Source organism: Amia ocellicauda, chromosome 12, assembly GCF_036373705.1.
Source record: "Amia ocellicauda isolate fAmiCal2 chromosome 12, fAmiCal2.hap1, whole genome shotgun sequence".
NCBI lineage: Eukaryota > Metazoa > Chordata > Actinopteri > Amiiformes > Amiidae > Amia > Amia ocellicauda.
Window position 1 is genome coordinate 506544 of NC_089861.1, and position 23457 is coordinate 530000.

The 23457-nt window shown below is 48.8% G+C and overlaps 2 protein-coding genes across 2 annotated transcripts in view; one reads left to right on the forward strand and one right to left on the reverse strand.

Annotated features, from left to right (window-relative positions):
• Positions 1-2814: 2814 nt before the first annotated feature.
• LOC136764174 (neuropeptide Y receptor type 2) lies at positions 2815-9004 on the forward strand. Its single transcript, XM_066717992.1, has 2 exons — positions 2815-3326; positions 5831-9004. The coding sequence occupies exon 2, from the start codon at positions 5842-5844 to the stop codon at positions 6991-6993; it is 1152 nt and encodes a 383-aa protein (XP_066574089.1). The 5' UTR covers positions 2815-3326; positions 5831-5841; the 3' UTR covers positions 6994-9004.
• Positions 9005-16187: 7183 nt separating this feature from the next.
• Positions 16188-23457, reverse strand: part of map9 (microtubule-associated protein 9) — a 7738-nt gene continuing 468 nt past the window's right edge. The window contains exons 2-14 of the mRNA XM_066717993.1: positions 23034-23113; positions 22137-22239; positions 21607-22017; positions 21178-21401; positions 20355-20472; positions 20010-20218; positions 19858-19931; positions 19594-19741; positions 19241-19330; positions 18796-18960; positions 18499-18644; positions 18278-18413; positions 16188-17395 (exon numbers count right to left, since the gene is read on the reverse strand). Coding sequence (XP_066574090.1) covers positions 17276-17395; positions 18278-18413; positions 18499-18644; positions 18796-18960; positions 19241-19330; positions 19594-19741; positions 19858-19931; positions 20010-20218; positions 20355-20472; positions 21178-21401; positions 21607-22017; positions 22137-22239; positions 23034-23111 — 2022 coding nt within the window. The 5' untranslated portion in view covers positions 23112-23113 and the 3' untranslated portion in view covers positions 16188-17275. The remainder of the gene's footprint in view (positions 17396-18277; positions 18414-18498; positions 18645-18795; positions 18961-19240; positions 19331-19593; positions 19742-19857; positions 19932-20009; positions 20219-20354; positions 20473-21177; positions 21402-21606; positions 22018-22136; positions 22240-23033; positions 23114-23457) is intronic.

Consider the following 23457-nt stretch of genomic DNA (forward strand, 5'->3'; position numbering starts at 1 on the left):
GCTGGGAGGCGTGTCAGCCAGCCAGCACTGCCCCAGGCAGAGCGCAACAGGAGCCATGATGGGTGTCAGCAAAGCGCGTAACATGTGAGCACACCTTAGAGACCGTGGATCTGACATGTGAGTGACACTGCAGTGTGAGAGCGTGTACTCATACCCGTGGAGAGGACGCTAGTGTGAAAGGGGCTCCACAACCACATCCACCCCCCTGAAAAGAAGCCCCAAACCTGAGGCCACCCCCCAGAATCACACATTTATAAAGACTGGCAGTATGATCACTCTCTGGCCAGGTAGAGAGACTCTGGTCTTTTTTGTCAAATACATTGTCCGTTTTGGATTTAATTTTAAATGCATTGGACCTTTTTTGTTTGTTTTTCATTTTTACCTTTTTAATTGTTTCTTTATTTTGTCCAATGCATTTTCAGTTATTTCAATGTATTTGACTTTTATGTTGGTTAGCAGTTTTGCTTTAATCACGTTTGTTTTGTTGTTCTGTGCACTTGTTTATTTGAAGTTAATTATTTTGTTTTTCGTTAAATCACAAAGATTTTAATTTTTTTTATGTGATTTTAAGAATTGATTTTAAAAGTTTTTAATCATAAGTATTAAAAATTGAATTGTTTTTATATGTAATGTAAAATACTACACACAATAAAACAGTATTTTGGAGCAGAGGGGTGTTCAGCTGTTTGAGTCCCATGATGTCTCTGTGACTGACTTCACCCCCCGTCACCTGCTGAACTGAGCAGACCTGCAGGGTTCTGGAGACTGAGGCCGCCTTCCTTCAGGGAACACCATGAATACAATAGATGGTCCAACTAAAGTCAATGATAGTTGTTTTTAAATCACATTGTTTAGGGTTTTTGGTATAGTTTTGTTATATTCTTTTGTCAAATACATTGACCGTTTTGGGTTTAATTTAAAATGCATTGGACCTTTTTTGTTTGTTTTTTATTTTTTCCTTTTTAATTGTTTTTTTATTTTGTCCAATGCATTTTCAGTTATTTTCAATGTATTTGACCTTTATGTTGGTGAGCAGTTTTTGCTTTTATCACATTTGTTTTGTTGTTTTGGGCACGTTTATTTTGAAGTTAATTGTTTTGTTCCTTGTTAAAATCACAAAGATTTTAAATTTTTTTAAGTGATTTTAAGGACTGATATTTTAATGATTTTAATCATAAGCATTAAAAAATTGAATTGTTTTTATTTAATGTAAACGTAAAAAACGTCAATGATACAACAATGGAGTGAGAAATAAAGTGGGGTCCGGGAGAGATGTTGGTCTGTGGGAACGGTATCGTCAGCGCTGTGGGCCGTGGGGTCAGATCAGGCACAGGTACCAACAGCGCAGAAGCCCCGGAGCTGTGACTCTGTCCTCACACAATCCCAGAGGACCACAGCTGGGCTGCTGGGCCACATTAAATGCTCTAATCACAGGGAACAGGTCCCTCGTTCTCCCAGCCACCTGAGAATTTGAACTTCATTTGTTTGTTTTGTGTTCGTTAACTTTTTATTAAATTAATACATAAATAAATATCTTCAACATACACAACCTTGCAATATAAACATTCCTACATAATCCATCTGAGTTAAACACTACCAACCATGCTATGGCAAGACTTGTTAACATTTAATCATCACATTAGTCATATGAACAATTCTGTTTTTTTATATGAAAAATGTAATTGCTGATATGTGCAACACGTGTTTGATATTAGCAGTTGTATTTTAGGTTTAAACAGCAATTAAATGTTTTATTAATTGTTGATATGAAAAATTGAATTGTTGATATAAAATGTATTGCACATATTTTAATTGTATTATTGATATCAGGATTTCAATTATGATATCAGCAATTACATTTTTCATATCAATAATTCAATCTGGAAATAATTTACATCGGTATGCAGTTTTGCATAATTTTGCACAATTCTATTTTTGATATCAGCAACTGTATTTCTGATATCAAAAATGTGACACAATTGTTTATATGAGCAATTGCATCTTTGATACATAAAATAGAATTGTTGATATCCAAAAAGAAGCATCGATATCACTCGTTTGACAGTCTGCGCAGTGGAGTCGGGCAGAGCCCGTCTGTGTCACTGCATGCAGTGCTTCTCTAGGGGAGGAAGCGGGGCGGTACAGCCCTGATGAAATATTAACCAGGAGCAGCGCACACAAACAAACCAGCAACTAACACACTGGCTGAGGAGTCTTAGTAAATCTGCCAGGAAACAACATGTAGCACCAGCCCCTCCAGCGCTCACAGACCGCCTCTCTGTGTCGGTGCGTCTCCGACCTGTCCTGGCGTGCCCTCAGTATCTGACCATAACTGTCCCCTGTCCCACTGCTCCTGTCCTCCCACAGGGAGCCTGGAGGCATTTCTGCACAATTAATAAATATACCATACTGTCAAGAGAGAGACAGAAAAACGATTGAGATATTTAAAGCATCAAATACATTCTACAGATGATATTTAGGCATACAACAAACAAATAAACCAACAAACACATCAATAAATACAACCAAACCAAACAAATGAATAGTGTCAGTCTAGTCGCTCTGTTCCCTTGGGACATCAATACGTAGCCTACAGTACTCCTGTCTGCGTGTGAACCTGAATTCGCATCCGCTCCACAGTCATTCAATTTCTTAACGAGGACAGGCGACTGTGGACGGACTCCAGAGCAGCTGGCTTTCCCAGGACGCGTCTGCAGAGGAGCCGCATATCTCACACCCTGCGGGACGGGATCCTGCACTATGGTGTCCAGAAGAGGGACGCAAATGGAGTGCACCCCTTGCAGTGAAATAACCCTTTGATGAGTTGTTTCGTGTTTGGGCGCAATGCTGTGTAGAGGCTCAGGGCAGTGATCCGTGTGAGACGGACAGGGGTCGCCCCCCGAGGTGAAACGCCCCCCTGACGGTCCAGAGCGACACCGCCCGCCCGCCGGGGCTGACCGGCTCCGGTATAAGACTGCCTGCGTTGAAGCAAGTGAGCAATGCGTGAGTGCGCCTGCAGACTGCGGAGATCCACCGCACACTCCGCAACTGTGCGCTCACTGATCTCACAAGCGGCGCTGGGATTGTGTTGTTCTTGGGCATTGCTGAAGAGGCAAAGACGCGTCCTGCACGTCTGTCTTTTTGTTTGAGGATTTGCTTAGCATGAGAACTATATGAATTACAATTTCATTAGAAGAAACCATCGCCAAAACAAGCAGAGCTCATCTTTGTCACAGATGCTGGGTATTGTGCGCTGGGCAATCCGTGCATAAACTGTCGGAGCAGGACGGAGAGGGATCAGTGTCCGGAGACATGACGCACAGCTGGTGAGTACTCACTCATCCTGCAGCTGCTCTGGACAGATGTGTCCGGGACAGTTTTATATTTGCAAACTTGTTTGTAGTGTAGAAATGAAAGCGACTCTTTAAAGCTCTCGCAGCGAGAACATACACACTGTGCGCAATCTGTAATACCCTTTCACTCCGTCCCACCACGAACAGCTCTTTAAATATTACACTTCATTACAAGGTTTTATCGCCCGTTATTAAGCCTGTTGATTCCCTATGCTAAATAGATCATGAACAACTATATCCACCCAGACACAAATACCATACAAATCCATCTTGTTAAAATTAAAAATAAAGGGTCATTCTCTATAATGATTTTTCCCCTTTTGACTTTTAATACATTTATCGATTATGAAAAACATACTAAAAGCAGATTCATCTCATTGACTTTGCTCTTAATAAGGTCAATATCAGCAATAAACACAACCATAATGTGCAGCAGCTGTTCTGCCAGTCATTACTGACAGTTATGCCCATTATATTTGGAGCTGAGCTGCTGCTACATGTGCTCGCTAGAGCCGGTCCCCGAGCATGCCCGGCTGCTGAGGTTGTCTTTATCAGGAAAGGTTTACCTTCACAAGGTTACGATTCAATAGCGAGACATTCATCACATCCTGACGTGTGTGTGAGAACAATTAGTGCCACTTCAGAAACGGCTTGCAAAGCAATGGTGTGTTTGAACTGCTATTTGAATGTAACTAATACAATAAAATCTCGGACACAATGCAGTCTAGTGCTCGGCATGTTTCAGAAGTCCTCAGCACAGCACCGCTGTGAACAAAACATAATGCATGACAATGTGTATTGAAATGCCCGATAAAAAAGACGAATCAGTTCTGGATAATAACCCCTGGGCTAAGTGGTTAAACCTCCAGGCACTAAGTGTGCGCATTGTTACAGCAACACTGTGATTGAAACCAAACACAAGATTTCCAGCACATCACACTGCACAGAGCTTTTTATTTTATTTTATTCTATTTTTAATAAGCACTTTTTATAGATTTTTATTTAAAAAATAATAGATTGCTTTTTTAATATGATTGTCATGGTCAACATTTTGTTTATTTATTCACCTTCCAAATCTTGGGTTTTAATTCCTATGTATGGCAAATATTTTGTCTCGGAGTCTGTGACACTAACCCTGGTATAAATGCAGTTGATGCATCAGTGCATGTTGTGCAGTTGTGTGTGGCATCTACAGGAAAACTGGGACTGATACTTACCTGCCATCCCCAGTGGCTTTTGTTCATTATTCTCTACTCTTGTTTTGGGTTTAAATGAGTATCATTTAGGGCAGTTATCAGGGGCTCTTGGCCACATGCTTACCTGCACACACACACACACATGCTTGCACACATGCAAGCACACACATGCATGCACGCACACAGACACACGCGCACACACACAGACACACGCAGACACACACGCACACACACACACACAGACACACGCAGACGCACACACACAGACACACACACAAACAGACATATGCACAGACACACACACATACACACACACACACAGACACACACGCAGACGCACACACAAACACAGACATATGCACAGACACACACACATACACACACACTGACACACACACCTCTCTCATCCCCGGACTTCGGTGTATCAGTCATTTCTGTGTAAACTGTAAATATCCTTCAGAAATAATCTGATTCAAAATCTCATCTCCTTTAAAGTGCATTGTGTAAAAGTTATCATATTATTATTATACTGCAAATTCAAAGCTATCTGAATTTCCATTTAAAAGAGAAGGAGAGGAAGGGAGAGGAAGAGAGAGGAGAAAGGAAGAGGGAAAGAGGAAGATATAGGGAGAGAAAAAGGAGAGGGAGAGAAGAGAGGAAGAGAGTTGGAGGGGGAGAAAGAGGAGAGAGGGAGAGCGAGCTCCAGTTGAAAGGAAAACCCAGAAGATGCTGTACCCCCCACCCCAGGAACTGAGACTGGGAGCCCTGCTTCCCTCCCCACACACACGCGGTGGCTCGTAAACCTGGCTGTTGTGAAGGTGCTTCAGTACAGCGCTGTAACCTCCCGCACTGCGGCCAGCTCTGCTCGAGGTCCCCACACACTCAGACAGTCAGTGCACACCCAGGGTGTCAATATTAATTAGCCCTCTGTTTCAGACACGGCATCGAACCCCAGAGATGAGTCACTCGTCTTTTCTTTCTTTCTTTCTTTCATCCCTCATTCAAAGACCCACCCAATAAGTGCTCCTGCAGCCACACAGTGGCTAAACGAGTACAGATGTATGTTCTCACTTTCTGTGTGATATATTTCACATTTCAAATGGTTTACTCTTGGCCAGTTATGGAACTGTAACCCTCATGGTCCCTTCAAACCCAGTTACTCTTCCAGCCCCACAGATATAATTTTTGAAAGTTATGATGATTTAATGCCTGTTTTGGGATGTATTGTTCATGACTGTATGACATTAAAGACCAGTTGTCCGTATCGCCCTGTGCTTTCAGAATCTGTCCATATGTCTGGGGTGGAGATGGGCCAGATGGAGCTGGACGACCTAGCAAACGCGACGGTGGAGCAGCTGTCCAAGGTGCCTGGCCTGTCCTATCAGGACTCCTCTCCTATGAGCCTGGAGGACAGCACCAAACTGATCGGAGTGCAGATCATCCTCATCCTGGCCTACAGCACCATCATCCTGCTTGGGGTCGTGGGGAACTCGCTAGTGATCTACGTGGTGTACCGCTTCAAGACCCTGCGCACCGTCACCAACTTCTTCATCGCCAACCTGGCGGTGGCGGACCTGCTGGTGAACACGCTGTGCCTGCCTTTCACCCTCATCTACACCCTGGTTGGGGAGTGGAAGTTCGGCCAGGTCATGTGCTACATGATCCCCTACGCCCAGGGCTTGGCGGTGCACGTGTCGACGGTGACACTCAACGTCATCGCGCTGGACAGACACCGGTGCATCGTCTACCACCTGGAGAGCAAGATGTCCAAGGAGATGAGCTTCGTGGTCATCGGCATCACCTGGATGATCAGCGCCCTCCTCGCCAGCCCGCTGGCCATCTTCAGGGAGTACGACACCTTCCAGATCTCGGCGGACGAGTCCATCCAGGCCTGTGCTGAGAAGTGGCCCGGGAGCAAGTGGGACGGGGCGGTCTACAGCGTCTCCATGCTGCTCCTGCAGTACGTGCTGCCCTTGTCCATCATCTCCTTCGCCTACATCCGCATCTGGAGCAAGCTGAAGAACCACGTGAGCCCGGGAGGGGCGGGCAGCAACGACCGGCACCACCGGAGGCGGAAAACCACCAAGATGCTGGTGACCGTGGTGGTGGTGTTCGCGGTGAGCTGGCTGCCCTACCACGCCTTCCAGCTGGCCACCGACATCGACAGCAGCGTGCTCAACATGAATGACTACAAGCTGCTGTACACCCTGTTCCACATAATTGCCATGTGCTCCACCTTCGCCAACCCCTTCCTCTACGGCTGGATGAACAAGAACTACCGCAACGCCTTCCTCACCGTGTTCAAGTGCGAGCAGCGGCTGGACTCCATCCACCCTGAGGCCCACGTGAAGTTTCGCTCCAAGAAGCCCCTGGAGGTGGAAGACATGGCGATGTGCAACTCCCACGCGACCGCCTCCACGGCTCTGCATCCCACCAACGTCTGAGAGCCTCGACTGGCAGGGCCGTGATGGTACGGTCAGGCATCATTGCAGTGTTGATTACAAGATGGGATTGGTTATTTGAAGGCTGTGTGGTTGGTGGACACACCCAACGCTAATGTACACAACATCATACTAAAACAAACCGGATTTATTTAAACCATTTGTATATGCACTCGATGGGTACATCCTTGATTTGTGTAAACATGACAGAATAGCCTTCATGCTGTACCATAATCTGCAGTCAATACCTATATTTGAGCCGAGGTTTTTGGGTTGGGATGGTTTATCTTCTCCTCCTAATAACAGGCACATTAGTGGCTGAAGAAAAACACCGTGGCTCTGGGTTATCAGTTTTTATGCAAATCCGTCAATGTTGTCCTTTAAAACGTAGCGCTGCAGCTTTCAAATGCAATGTTTCTGTGACAAAACCGTTAAAAGTTATTAATGAATTAATTGAACAGTTACAGTGAACAGATGACAGCTGGTGTGAACGCAGTGTCAGCTCTGGAGCGTTTCTCTCCCCTGTTCATTATATTGCCTGGCGGGTCTCCTTTTCCCTGCGGTGAATTACTGAATTACTGAACACACGGACCTGTGCTTCTTTCAATTACCTTTGACTAGTGTCTGACTTTGCACTGTCCTGGCTTAAAAGTGTGTGTGTGTGTCACACATTCATACACATTATTCTTGAAGAGATGAACATTGTTAATGTATGAAACCAAGTCAATATTGTGATTGAGAAACCAGGGTCCCTTTTAAATGGATCAATCCGTGACCGTCTGTTCCCCAGACTGTCAGAGCAGAAATCCACTTGACAAAGGGCTGTGTACATAACCTGTGTGTGTGTATTCTATACCAGGAAGAATCCGAAGGTGATGTGTGCGAAAACCGCCAAAGATAGAATAGAAATGCGTCACAGATGTGATTTGTCCGGACCTGGAGCAGTGTGGATGCCCTGATAAGTTTTCACTCCTGTGTTGTGCTCGGGCAGTATGAGCCGAGAGATTGCATTCCCATTAGATTGATTGATTTGATTGGCTGACCGAATCATGACGATTTTACTAACAGTCAATGCAGAGTGAGCGTGTTTGTGTTTTTGGATTTCTGTGCACCTAAAAAAAACCTATAAAAACCCTTATCTCGGGATGGAGACTCTCTCTGTCGCGTCGTGGATGAGCCGATGGATAAAACAGTCTTGTACCACAGGAAGTGGCAGCAACATAGCGGCTGCAGTCGCCTGTTTTCTGCCTCGTTTTCCAGCTTCTGTAGATCGTGTGGCTGTTTACCGTGATGTCGAGTCATTACTCTCGGTTGGTACAAGCTGTGGTACAAACTGGTGTGTTGTGAGGCCAAGTCTGTAAAGACTCTGCAGCGGTGGTCCTGAAGGGCCGTGGCATCTTCTCATCCCAGCCCGAGTAAGACCTGGAAACGAGGCCTAATTAGATCAACTCACCGCAGGTTCAACAGGTGTCCAACGGCACAGAATGAACAAGCGTCTCAGGACAGTGTCGTGCTGCAATGCGAGTGAAGCTCTTCAAACCCACACTTGTTAATCCTCATTAGTGTTCATGTATTGCGTCACCTCTCTGTGTATCATTCATCATTTACTCCTCTGTGCGGCTATCACACCTCAGCTCAATCGGTAATTTATTATCTGGATTTTTAAATATAAATATGGATTTCTTCATTCTCCGCTGAGTGTCACTGATTATTTTTCAGAATATATTAGATCCCAAGCAAGTTTCATCTAGAGAGTCTGGATGTCTTAATACACTTGGATTATGGTTGAATGTTGTATTATTATTCTCTTTCACATTGTATTTATTTATATTTTAATATTATTTATTTTTTCCACCCATTTCCTTTAAGAATTTGTGTATTTCAAAAAGTTTCGAACAATCACATTATATACGCTGAATGTCAAATCTGTAATTATTAATATTTTACATAAAATGCAGGTATGTAAATAGTTCAATGTGTTACATGTTGTAAATAAAAAGTACATGGGATTTAATTCTGACGCTTGTTGATTATCACAAACTGCGGTCGCGCCTCAGGAGAGTCGCAGTTGCGAGGCATGTCACACAATCGTGTGGCGGTGTTTTGTGGGAACAAGGCTTCAGCACAGAGACAGAGAGAAATCAATCAGACCCAAACCGGCTGCTCCACCGGGCTGTTGGAAAGGGCGCTGACCTTTGACCTTTCGTTTGGCAAGGGGTCTAACACACAGGCAGGCAGATCACATCAGTCACGTGACCCAATGCACGCAGCTGGATCCCACAGTAAGTGCACATCTGTCTGTATGGACTCATGCAGATTGTCCTGCACAGTGACGTTATCGTGAGTCTTATCTTTTTACTGGCCTGGTGTGAACCCAGTCAAACTATAATCCATTTATAATATAGATGTATTATTTTGCAATCAAATTGTATTCAAAAAAGATTGGAAGATCAGCAGGCCAAGGTTAAAATGACATAAATATTATAGCTAAACATCGCTTTCTTTTAAAATGCTTTTTGTTTAAATGCAGTGAAGTGTGATTTTTCATGTGACAAATAAATTATTTAATTAAATTGCTGAAATCAACACATTTACAATCATACATTGATTACTGATGTCAATAACTGAATTACTTATCAGCAATTACGGATTAATGCCGGCACTGAAACAGTTTCCTAACATAAACGGTCCAGCTCTGTTTCTGCTCGTCCTGCGAACACTACAGTCTTCTCTGCAGCGTCTCTTCTGACTTACAGGACGGGTGCAGTTACCCGTTACCTTGCTGCTACCTGGGTAGACTTGTTCTTGGAACCTTTTTCGGTTGTTATATTGCAATCTTTCCGGTATATTTCTGCAACTAAACCTTTTTGTAAGGGGTTACTATAGAGCGCTGTTTGTGCCAAAAGTGTTCTTCCATTAATTTGGTAGTTCATTTGGAAATTCATTCAGAAATTCATCAATTTGGCCATTCAGCCGGCAGTTTGGCCATACAGTAGTAAATTCATCCAGGAATCTGTCAAGTAATTTATAATTTTTTCCGATTCGTGTGTCAATTAATCCATAATTACATGAATCAACTATGTAATTAATGTGGCTATTAATTCATATAAACAGACAAACTTCCAGACAACCAGACCAACTTCCAGAGAAACTTCCAGACAAACCACTGAACTTCCAGACAGACCAATGACCTTCCAGATGAACAGACCTGAATCATGCACTGGGCCGAACCCACTTCAGTCTCTCTAGCCAGTAGGAGCAGACGTGTCTCTTAACCAATACAAATCCAGCCTCACATTAAATGACGTCAGCCAATAATGTTGCAGTTTATTAGAAAAGCCGTGCGTTTGACATTTGCGCTGGGGTGGCTACGGGGGGCTAAGACATATTTTGGGGTATCTATATCCCCCGCAAGCCTGTCCCCCATACTGTTACACAGAGACACAAGAAACGCCCTTCCTAATAAACTGCAACATTATTGGCTGAAGACGTTTTATGTGAGGCTGGATTTACTACTCTAAGGACAAACTGTCGGCTGAACGGCCAAATTGGTGAATTTCCTAATTAATTTCCCAGTGAACTACCAAATTAACGGACGAACACTTTTGGCACAAACGGTGCTCCATAGGTTACACTGCGCCGTAAACATACCAGCCAAAGAAAAAGTGCCGCACTGAACTACAAGTGTGGTTTCTTATTCGGGTCCTAATTTGCCCCTCGACAACATTACCATTTAAATGGAGAGGCGATCAGATGACAGACGCACTCACGGCTCCACGGCCTGTAATGGACTGTAAATAAAGCTGCTCTGAGGCGGAGGAGGCAACAAATTAGCTGCGGGAGGATGTCTGATTTGCAGTGCCGCCAGTTTCCGTCTCTCACTGAGTGACAGCTGGGTGTCAAATGTATCCTTGACAGGGTAGCAAACAGCCATAAATTGGCTCCTTTGTCGATAATGCTGGTGATTGAAGTTGCTGTGAAGTACAGTGTAGCATAAACCTGGTTGTATATCACAACAGGGAGGGATATGTAATTACCAGCAGGACCAGATGACCCGGTCCTGCTGGTAATTACATATCCCTCCCTGTTTGGTCGACTCTCTCTCTCTGCACCCAGCACACGCATGTTCAATCCCTGGTTCTCCAGCTGGGAAAACACGCACCGAACTACACACGGGCAAGCACTCCAAGTTGAAATCCACAATCAAGTCCCAGTCCAAGCAAAAGTCGATTACCGTTGTCTTTTCTCCTCAGTTTCTGTGTCTCTCACACACACACACACGCACATACACGCACGCACACACACACACACACATATACACGCACGCACACTCACAGTCTCACACAGACACACACTCACAATTGTAGGGATTGCATTTTAATTTTCCAATTTGCATTAACATGTAAATAAAGTTAATGCACTGCCATAGACTCCAGCTGTGGGCTTCCATTTCATGAATAAGAAACAACAACGACTCGATAGTTTAGCTCCATATCTTCACTAATCAGCCCACCGGCTCAGCCTTACAATTAGGAATCGCGGCCGAGACGCTTCCCTCCGAGCCACGGCCCTGGTGCGCAGTCCTCACCTGTGAACACCGGCCCGGTAACCGAACCAATAAGGAAACTAATCAGCCTGTGAACAGGATTCCCTCCGGCCAGGAGACTTTCAGGAGCAGGCGAACAAACTCCACACATCGGCCTGTCAGAGAACGAGACGTTTTTATCTGGACGTGAGTGAGAATGAAAAGGTCGAAGGGACGGTGATGCTGGTACTGATTTCTGTGTCTGTTTCTCTTGACGTGTCCAGTCTGGGCTCAGTGAATGACCTTCAATGTTTAATGCAAAGCTAGAGGGTTCCCCCACTTTGTTGCTCTGGAGTATTGATTTTAACAGCTCAAGCTGTAGAGGCGGGCTGGCGATCAGGCAACAGCAACGGCCTTCAGTGTTCACCGGCTCCTCTGATCTGCCTCTGACAGAATCTCCTCTAACGGAACAACACGACCGCTTTTCTCGTCTCTTTGTTCAGAGAGGCCGAGGCCGTGCTCTGATTGAGAAACGAGCGGCACTGGACCCCGGCATGATCACGTGAGATCCACACGACAAACACAAGAGCCACAACATGCTTCACACATGCGTTGCCACCTGCCGGCACACAGACATTCAACCCGTAACGGACGTGTCGTTGCCAGGGATTAGCCGCCTTGTGAACTCTCTCTGGATCAGTGCCGGGACCATACAGCGCATAGATGTGGGTCCAGATACAGAAACAGCTATAGATTGAGATACAGAGCCGTGCCTGCTGGGACACCTGGTGCGATGGTTTCACACGATGCCTGGAGGCAGGAGCTCTCTCAGTCCACACACTGCGGGGGAATCAAGCTCAGGAGCTCCATCATCTGGAGATCAGCTCATTGGCTCTCAGATCTCAGGAGGACCTGCCGTCACTCTCATCCTCGCCGCTGGCAGAGGAGCCTCACTCGGAGACATGCGAGTTACAGGGAGGGTCTCTCAGCACCCCATCGCACTGGTCTCCTTCAAAACCTTCAAATCTGAGCACTTAATACAAAAGTCTATCTCTTTTGTTTATTATATAACGTATAGACAGATGCACCTCTGTAGACTTTTGTCCGGCTTTGAAGCAGCTGTCAGGTTACATCCTTGATTTCAGCCCCTGGGCTCCTGCAGGCAATTCGAGTTGCTCACTCAAAGGGTCACCCGGACAATGAAACACAAAAACAAACACACCTGATACGCATCTAGTGAAAAGTGAAGCATTTAAAGCGACGGGAAGCGCTCAGCTATACGAGGCAGAGGTGAGATCTTGTTTTGTTCAGCACTGGTCTCTCTTATTCCCGAAAGCAAATCGCTGCTACACAACGAGTCTGAATGGAAAGTCATTAGATGGTGGAGGGAGAATTCCCCTCGGGGGATCAGGAATGACGCGCTGCTCCGACGCTCACAAAGAGACCAGCATCACGAAGATAAGAGCTGTGCATCACACTGAGAACAAAGCTCTTAAATACACCTTTCAGTCAACAGAGGAGTTTAGGCTCCAATTGTGTAAATATGTAAATATGTGCATCAATCATTGGAGTAATTGCATTTTGTGTGTGTTTAATTCGGGGACTGTGTTATATCGTATCGCAACTCCATCCGAGCCATTAACCCCTCACCTCCAGACTCAGGTCCTCAATGAGGGACATTAGCGTCGGCCCCATGTGCAGGGGGCAGGCCATCAGTCACTGGCATCTGTGCGGTCAGCGTGTGCAGAGCCTGACCTCCCGGGACCCTCATCCAGGACAGCCGTTGGGAGTGGGGGGCTAATCGGTGCTGGATCTCCCCGGCGCTCACAGCTGACGCCTCTGTGTGTAACTGGAGTCAATCGGCCATTTAGAGGATCGATGTTCTGACAGATAGAAAAGGACAAAAATACAACCCAAGCTATTTAATCTGCTTAAAGTAAACAAGCCCCCCCCTCAACTGTATGATGAATTGCGACAGGTTGTGTGAAACACCCTGTTTGAGGGATGAACCGAGACATTCGCTCACACCACACATACAGACACACACACGCACATGCGCACATACAGACACACACACTCGCTCATAACACATACAGACACACACACAATCGCTCATAACACATACAGACACACACACACTTGCTCACAACACACAGACTCTTGTTCTCGATCACTACACACATACAGAAACACACGCTCACACACACTCTCACACACGCATGCGCTCACATACAGACACACACTCACACACGCATGCGCTCACATACAGACACACATTTGCTCACACACAGTTGCCTGTCCCTGTGCGCCGGGGTCAGCAGGTTACAGGACAAGTGTGTCGCACCAGAGCGCGGCCCCTCAGCGTGTCAGATCAGTACCGACTCTCAGCTGATTCCACAGACCCAGATCAAGCGCCGGTGTGGGACCGTCTACCTAAAGTAACACGGGCTGGTCCAGGACTCGTGGGTCTGAGACACCAGCCCCGTCCCTTAAGGTTTTTCAGCTCATTGACAGTTCAGTTCAGAAAAACACCTTTGCTTGACGTTCCTTGTCAGCAGACACGCGAGGAGGCCTCCCCTCCCACCCCACATCTGTTCAGCTTTGGCAGCCCTCTCATCCCTCCAGCAAGACCCACCTCGGGCCCATTTTGAGGAAAGCGGTTTTCAAATAAGATAAAAGGAGTGAGGAAGGCGGGCCTCCAGCAGGGATAACGGTCATGACATAGTCTGCGCAGCACGCCGGGGAGATCATGTGCAATCAGCTGTGTGTCCGTCGGCTGCGCGACTGCCACTAAGCCGGTCCTAATAGCGACGGCGGATTGCAGCCGGTTTCCCAGAGAGCCGGCTCTGCGCTCGGGGTCAACCTCTCCGTGGCGGAGTCACCGCGCAGGTCAGCCGCTGTTTACTCTGCTGTCAGAAGCAATTGACCGCAGTGCGGCCCGGCGCCGTGCTATCGGCCAGGGGATCGGCTGTGCCACGGATATAAAGGCAGGCTGTTTAAAAAGGGGCTCGGGATTATATCGCATTGCATTTGGAAACGCAGAGCACACTTGTGGGATTTCAGCTGTATTGTTGCTTCTATAGAGCTGGGGTTTAATGCCTTTTAAATTAGGTTTATTTTTTCATTTGTTGTGTAAACACTCTGCAGCTTCGATGCAAACTATGGAAGCCCGACAAGGAAACTATTTCACACTCTGTCAATACATGTTAGCTACAGGTGAATGGATTTTACAATGCACATCAGATTGGATTAGTCAAATTGGTCTCAAACTCAATTCCGGGAGGGCGATGTGAATGCCGAGTCCTCAATTACTTAATTGGTCCATTTATTAAATTTGACATTGGTATTATACAGTTGATGGTCTAAAAGGTACAATTGCTTATAAAATATCCAGGGGCCTGGATAGGTGTTTAAATGTATCTAGCCAATTAAACAATTAGACCAATTAAGTAATTGAGGATGCAGAATCAGCTTACATGGACCTCCAGGGATTGAGTTCGAGACCCTGGGTGTGAAGATTCCAGCTGGAAGGTGCAACGCAATCAATACATAATTCGAACCTGATCGACACATCCAGGCTCTCGTAGCCTGTGGTCTACAATGGAAGCGCAGATGCTGTTGGCGAGGCAGGAAGTGGCGTGCCGACGGTCTGTCAGGGGAAGTAACCGGGCCGGTTCCCCTGATCGCCCCCAGACGGCCTCTCTGACGCGTCTCAGTGCCACAGCGGCGCGTTTTCTCAGCCACAATCCGTTACTTCTCTCTCCTCTCGGGTCGAGGTTTCCATCTCCTGGCAGCGAACATCTTAGCAGTCGATGGATTTACTCCGGTGGCTTTTTGAGAAAATTGATATTGATTTTGTCCTTTTCTTCATGTGCAAATGAAACTAGATCACAGCTGCACACACTATAGTGCGTACATTTCCTTTCAAAACATGAATGTATTAATATAGAGGTATTTATAGTCTTCTGTCTATAAAGAACACTGTGGGGGTGATGGATTGGACTTCAGCATGAATTGAACAAGAAACAATTCCAACTTGTTTTTATGTTCAATTATAAAAATGTTCTTAATGTGCAGACAGGAAAGAAAGGAGGAAGAGCAGGAGGAGAAGAAGAAGTTTTATCATGAGAACTGGAAGCTACTTGAGAAGCATCCTGTACGCTGCCGGCCCTGTGTCTGATTTGCATAATGGTTTCTGGTTACAGTTGAGCTGGGAAATCATTGATTGATATTGGACTTCATTGCTATTCAACAGTATTTATAGTCAAATGAAAATAAATGGGTCGAGAGAATGTCATTATGCGAGGGAGAAATGGGGACTGATGAATGACTCCGCTATTCCTCTCGCGAGGGACACAAATCACATTTCTCTCTCGCCGTCCACATCCATCTAGAGTTAATTAATCTGGTCGTGTCACGCGATTGAATGAGCTCCACCGCCGGCCGGAGAGGATGCCCTTAATCACGCGTCTCTCGCCCACTGTGTCCCCAGAGGATGTCTTTACACCGAAGAGACGCACGACTCGGTTCCCGGGTCTCGAGGATCGGGGCCGAGTCTGGGTCACCGGGAGTGCTCGTGTCAACGCCGGCGACACTAAACTGATGAGGGGCCGGGTCTGCAGCGGAAGGATGGAGCGGATTTATAACAGAGACCAGAGCGTGTCGATCGAGGTTGTCACAAAATATGGCTTTTATGCAAAAATATATACAAGATACAGCCAATACCTTTCTACTGACAAGTGATTAAAACAAAAACACCACAAACATAATTTACATAGACACGTCTTGAGGGATTAAAACCTTGTGAGTTCAGCAGTTTCACAGTAAAGCCACACACTTCCTAAAACCTGAATAGATTGTCAGCTTCACCACCTACAGCCTTTAACAATGACAACAACTGCAAGGACAAGGATGACACTGAGCTGGAGTCTGTATTCTTTAAGCGCAGATCAGCTGTCACTTACTCCCAGGGCTGCTCATGAACCTGCACTAGTGTCGGACTCTTGCTGTCCGTTCCCACAGACCAGAGCAGATGCCCTGCAGCCCGGCCATGCCGTTCACACTGCCCCACTGCCCTTAGAGTAACTGCCCCGCTGCCTGAAGGCCGTCAGAGTAACTGCCCCAGAGGAGATTGCAGCAGCGTGTCATTAAAGTTCCGCAGTGGACACATGACCCTGAGGCCCCGTCTCCTCCCGCAGCACTGTTTGATTATTTTATTCATCAATCCATACCCCCCCTTCAGAGCCCTCGGGAGGGCCACTCCTCCGCTCGGCCGGCTGGAGGGCCTGCAGCGAGAGCCTCGACTCCAGAGGCGGGTGGGATGGACTGGGCCTGCCGGGGGCGCCGGTGTGAGGGACAGGAGAGAGACCGGACTCACGGGTCTTTCTGTGCCTCAGGCAGGCTGCTGACCCGGTCGAACCCGGTGGTACCGAGGGCAGCTGGGCAGGACAGCCCCCGTCACACAGCACAGGGGCAACGCGGTCTTCAGGCAGCCGGAACAAACAGCTGTCCAGATGTGTCCCTCCTGTGAGACAAGGCTGTGCGTTTCATCATCATCATCACTATCATCATCATCATCATCGTCACACTTTGATTACACACCTGAGAAGTTCCCTCAATCGCATCCCGCTGCATCGCCTATGTTTATATGACAATAAAACACTCCATTGCACTGCACACGCTGAGCGCAGATCCCAGGATTAGAGCGCGTGTCCGGTCAGAGCTCTCCCTCCACAGTGCACTGGGCCGGTGGAGGACATGCTATTTCCCAAAGGGGATGGTCTTATTGGGGGGGCTCCACGGGGGCGGCGCCTCATACTGCAGGATCGCCTGGATCTTCTTCTGCTTCCTCTCTCGCTTCTGCTGTCGCTCCTTCCTCACCTGCAAGAAAAGCAACGACTGTGAGACAGCGGGGGGGACAGCAGGGACCCCCAAACCATGACAAAACCACAAGGAAGAGTTTAAAGAGGACCAGGGTGCTGTGGACACAGGCTTTAAGGGGGACCGGGGCCGTGTGGACACAGGGTTTAAAGGGGACCGGGGCTGTGTGGACACAGGCTTTAAGGGGGACTGGGGCCGTGTGGACACAGGGTTTAAAGGGGACCGGGGCTGTGTGGACGCAGGGTTTAATGGGGACCAGGGTGCTGTGGACACAGGGTTTAAAGGGGACCAGGGCGATCAGACACATCATTGGACTCAGGGCAGCACATGAGATGCTCAGAGTCACAGTGAGGTGGTTTCAGAGCAGAGACGGAGCTTTGCGTGTCTAAGTGCTAATCAGCCTGACGCCTTCGTTTCAGCCAAAGCCTTTCATAATTAAGACACACATTATAAGAGGCTTTTAACTGACTGACTGGCTGAGGAAAGAAGAGAGAAGTGAGCCACATGATGTCTTAATGAGCGAGGAGCAGCAACGCTCTCAAACCCCCATCGACCTCTCACACACACACGCACACACACACGCTCACACACACGCGCTCAGACATGCACACACACACATGCTCACACACAGAGACACCCACACACACACACACAGACATGCTCATGCACACGCACACGCTCACACACACACACACACACACACACACACACACACAGACATGCTCACGCACGTGCTCACACGCACACGCTCACACACAGAGAGACGCCCACACACACACGCACATGCTCACACGCAGAGAGACACCCATACACGCACACAGAGACACTCACATGCACACACAGACACACACACACATCTGCCCGACGGCGCACTCCACATACCAGCCACTTCTCGTACGTCTCCACCGCCAGCCGGTCTCTCTCCTCCCTCTCGTACCGCTCCTCCGCCTCTCGGTCCCTCTGCTGCCGCCGCTGGCCCTTGACCTTGTCCTGGATCACGCCTGTCTTCGCCTCGTTCCTGGGGGGACACGGGTGTCAGAGTGCGGGTCGAGAGGGAGGCGTTGGGGGGGGGTTTGGAGGCGGCGATTGGCTGCTGCGGTTACCATTTGACGAAGGCAGAACTGCTGTCTCTCTTCCTCTCCGTTGCCTCCTGCTGCTCCTTCCTCTGCTGCCCTCGCTCCGCCTGTTTCCGCTGCCGGTACTTCTCTTTCAGAACCTCGTCTTTCTCCTCCTTCCATTTCTCAAAGACCTACAGAGAGAGAGAGAGAGAGAGAGAGAGAGAGAGAGAGGGAAGGAAGGACAGACGCACGTATAGTGCCGAGTCAGGAAGGCGGATCTACTGATCGGTATTTACTGACATATTTATGATTCTTTATAGTGGAAAAGATCAATCTCAGTACTGCCTTGGATGCCAGTTCCTTCCTCTCCTCTTTCTCCTGGACGTCCTTCTCCTGCTTCCGCACCTCCTCCAGCTTCTCCTGCACGCGGACCAGGAGCACCTCTTTCTTCTTCTCCTTCCAGGCCGCGAAGGACAGCTTGGCCTCCTCTCTCTTGTTCTGCTCGTCCTGTTGGGAGACAAAGGCCGGAGCCGATCAGAGGAAGACGTAAAGAAGGGGATATAGCGCCCTGCCGTGGCAGCGGGGCAGCAGTCGGGCCGTCGATACTCGGGTTTTACGTTTTTAACCTGCAGATGAACCATCACTACGCAGAGAGGGGTGGGTGCAGGGCCGGCATGCGAGGCGGCCGTGTCCTAACTGGCGCATCAGCGCCCTCTAGTGGCCAAGGAGCGGAGCACTTCACTGAGGGGATCGAGATGGAGGGAAGGGCACGGAGGAGTTTCTGTACCTTATATTTCTTCTCCTCCCTCAGTTTGTCCTCCTGCCTCTTGGTTTTCAGAGTCTCCTGCAGACGCTGCGTTTTCTTTCTCAGCCACTCCTGCAACACAGGCGCTCTGTGAGCAATCGAGCGTGACTGCACGGTTTGAAAGCAGCAGATGAGCCGTCTGAACTGGGTGCAGTGTCTCCTATCATTACTGTGACGGATATTCAGGATATTCTGTATGGAATCCCCAAGGGAAACTCGTGTCAACTGGAATGATGACTGGTACAATGACTGGTACAATGACTGGTACAATGATTGGTACAATGACTGGAATGGTGACACTGGGCCCGAGCCAGCGGAGGCGGTCCGGGTCTTGCCTGGTAGATGGAAGCACGCAGGCCGTCCGCCCCCTCGGGCCGGCTCTCCTCGCGGGCTGCGGTCTGGTCCAGGAGCCTCAGCGTGCCGAGGTAGCGGGACTGGGCGCTGTGTGGCCGGCGGCGCGTCCTGGCGCTGTGTGGGCCGGGCCTGGAGAGAGAGCAGGGCGCTCAGAGACGGGGCTGGCAATCATTGGAAAACCCCTCCCAGCCTCGGCCTGCAGATGAAGACCCCAGATTGGTCCCGATGGAGGCTCACACACTGACCTGGTTCCGAACAGTGCCGCGTCTCCAGGGCCCGGTCCCTCTGCGTCGCAGTCCGGCTTGTCCTGCGTGCCTCTCTGCTTCAAAACAAAGAACAGCTGATGGAAGAGTCTGCGCTGCGGGACGCACGCAGGGGAGTGCAGAGGGACGCTTACCTCACGCCCCGGGCCGGGCTCCCGCGATCTGTCTGTGGACTCGGTGCCGTGTCCCCGGAGCAGGGCGGGGCGGACGGCGCTGCGTCCCCCCGGGGTCGGCTCTGTGGGCGTCGGACGGCTCCTGTGGGTCGGGGATCCACTCGGGTCTGTGGAAGAGCAGGTCCTGGACCCGTCCGCCTCCTCCCTGCTGTGCTGTGGCTGGAACCACTCTGCGCAGGAAAGGAGGAGGGAAAACGGGCCGTTACTGTCTTGTGTTTATCATTGGACTTCTGTCACGAAGGCCTGAACCTGCCAGTGCAGGGGACAGCCACAGAGGGGCTCCCCCACCCGTCCTGCCGCCCCTACCTCGGCCAGCAGAGTCCCCCGGAGACCTGTTCCCCAGAGAGTCCGAGAGCTGGGCGTCCCCCACAGAGGAGGGGTGCCGGCTGAACCTCGAGGAGATGGAGGGAAACTCGTCAGGCCTCTGGAGGGAGAAATGAACAAGGAGATGGACACACAGAGAGACAGAGACAGACAGACAGAAAGAGACAGCGACAGAGAGATGGACACACAGAGAGACAGACACAGAGAGACAGACAGAATGAGAGATAAGTTGTTGTTTAGAAGAGCGCGAGTTACGGAGACGCTTCAAAATCAGTAACAGATGGAAAGCAGAAAGCTGTGCTGCAATAAATGCACTGGGACGCACAGAGAGGACAGTCAAACCCATGTGTGTTTAATGAGACACTTTATCGATCGTTCAGGGCCAGATGATATTACGTCCGACCCGCCTGGACCCCTGTCTGTAGAGGCGCCTTGTCTCATCAGATCTTAAATATAAGCGCTCGTATCAATAAGCCCGATCAGTACAGATGAGTAGTCTGCTGCCAGCTGGCGGGTCAGAGTTCTGGTTTAATCCGTCCCTGTCGTATGAAACGAAAACCAGCTGTTATTTTAGGGTCCGAACCCCCAGGTGTATTTACTGCAGCGCTCTCTTTATAAACGCCCACTCCGGGGTGTTCAACAAACCAAACTATCTGAAAAGCATCTCCCCACTGGGGCGACTGTTACTGTGAAGAGGAAACAATCATCGTTATGCATTCCCAAAAAGTATGAAGTACTCAGTCGCACTCACACGCACTCGCATTCTCGCATTCACGCATTCACGCACTCACATTCATGCACTCACCTGAGGGCTGTGGCTCCGGGAGGCCTCCGTCCTGTCGGGTGAGGACAGCCTGCTGGCCGCCTCGGTGGAGGACAGAGGGATGGACACAGACGAGGTGGTGGGCCGGCTCTGAGACGTCTCTCCCCCCCCAGTGCTGTCCTCCTCCAGGTTATTGCCGCCCCCCCGCAGCTGCCTCTGCCGGGGCCGGGGCTGGGGCCGGGGGCGTCCCTCCTCCGCGGGGCTGCCTGTTCGAGAGAGCAGCGATGGAGCGACGTGTTGAGAAACTGTCGGACGCTGGGTGTCTAAGCAGCAACAACAGTGACATCAGATAAGCGTGTGCCACACGTACACACCAGCACACGAACACACTCCGGGTGCAGTAAGAGGGAAGATAACTTACTGGACTCTGTGTCAACACATTAACGCACTTTCCCCCCGTGCTGTGTTTACCTGCAGAGGGCGTGCGTCTGAGGTCGGCCTCTGGGGTCCGGGGGGCCGGTCGTTTGTCCTCCTCTCGGCTCGTTCTCTGCGGAGACTCTGCGCTCCTGTCCGACCAAGGGGAGGTTCGTCCCGAGGCCCTGGACGCCCCGTCCCGGTCAGACTGCCGGGACGGGGCGTCTCTGTGGCCGTGCTTCACCTCGGTCTCCTCCCTCTCCCCGAGCCCCACACCCTCGTCTCTCGCCGGGGGGCTCTTCCTCCTCGTCTTCAGGAAGGACACCCTCTTGGGCCTGGTGTTCTCTTCCTCGCCGCCCTCCTCCTCGTCGTCAGACAGCGCAAAGTCGTTGATCTTGTGCTTCTTCTTCCCTGCTCTGGCTCTTTCACTCCTTTTCTTTCTCGAGTTCAGCAGCTCTTTCAGGATGTCTGGGAAAGACACGGCAAAGCAGCGCACCGATTAAAAAACAGCAGGCATCGTCATCATCGTCAGACACAGGCTCGGAGTGGGGGGATGTTGTGCCGGGCTTCACTGAACTGGTCTCCACCTTCATCATCGTCGTCATCTTCTTCGAAGTCCTCTGAGTAGCTGTCCTTGATCTCCGGGGCGAACCTCGCTGTCCTGGCAGAGATGGCAGCTTGAAGTTCATCCTGAGAACATAGGCAGCGATGGAGAGTGTGAGAGAGAGAGAGAGAGAGAGAGAGAGCGAGTGTGTGTGAGAGAGAGAGAGAGTGAGTGTGTGTATGTGTGTGAGATAGACAGAGAATACACCCTGGCAGAGTATCTCTTCACTGTCAGAGATACGAAGCAGAGACGCATCCCCAAGTACAGGCTCAGTGACCACAGCCTGGCCATAGACACGGGCCGACACAGGCAGAGCTGGCTGCCCAGAGAGGAGCGGCGCTGTGGTCACTGCGAGACAGGAGAGCTCGAGACAGAGATGCACTTCCTCCTCCACTGCAATAAATATGCCAAATTAAGGGACACATTCTTTAATAAATTCATAAATATTATAAAATCATTTTCTGAATTGATAAATGAAAAACAAATAGCTATCCTCCTGGGGGAGGGACACACAGCCCCCCTGGCTGCCCAATATGTAGCCGCCTGCCACAGCCTGAGGGGCTCACTGTGAAAACATACATGAGCACCAGCTGTAAACTTGTAAACTATAAATAAAGTAAATGTACATGTCTATTTAGATTTTATTTATAAATTATATTGTACTGTTTCCATTTTTTTTTCTCCTTTTTCTTACCTTTTATTATTTTTCAATGTACGTATATAATATCAACTGCTTTGGCAACACTACGAAACTGTTTGTCATACCAATAAAGCACCCTTGAATTGAACTGAATTGAGAGAGAGAGAGAGAGAGAGTGTCTGCGTGTTTATGAGAGAGAGTGAGTGCGTGTGTGTGTGTGTTATTGTATTATCTCTGCACCTGGAACGTGGTCCTCTTGGACACCTTGGGGCTCTTGGAATAGGCCAGCGTGGTGCTGAAGCTGCTGCCGTCCGCCATCGCTGTGGGAAGCACACACAGAGCAGTTACTAATCAATACACAGAGCAGTTACTAATCAATACACAGAGCAGTTACTAATCAATACACAGAGCAGTTACTAATCAATACACAGAGCTACTACTAATCAATACACAGAGCAGTTACTAATCAATACACAGAGCTACTACTAATCAATACACAGAGCAGTTACTAATCAATACACAGAGCAGTTACTAATCAATACACACAGAAACATGCGTTACTTCACTTGCCAGCACAGCCAGAGACGCGCATGCGTCAGTGTGCAGATACAGCTGTGCTCATGCAGTCACATCTGGCCCGCATTGCAAACGCGTCACTGCGCGG

Coding starts and splice junctions, on each gene's coding strand:
- LOC136764174 (XM_066717992.1), top strand. CDS start 5,842: ATGTCTGGGGTGGAGATGGGCCAGATGGAGCTGGACGACCTAGCAAAC.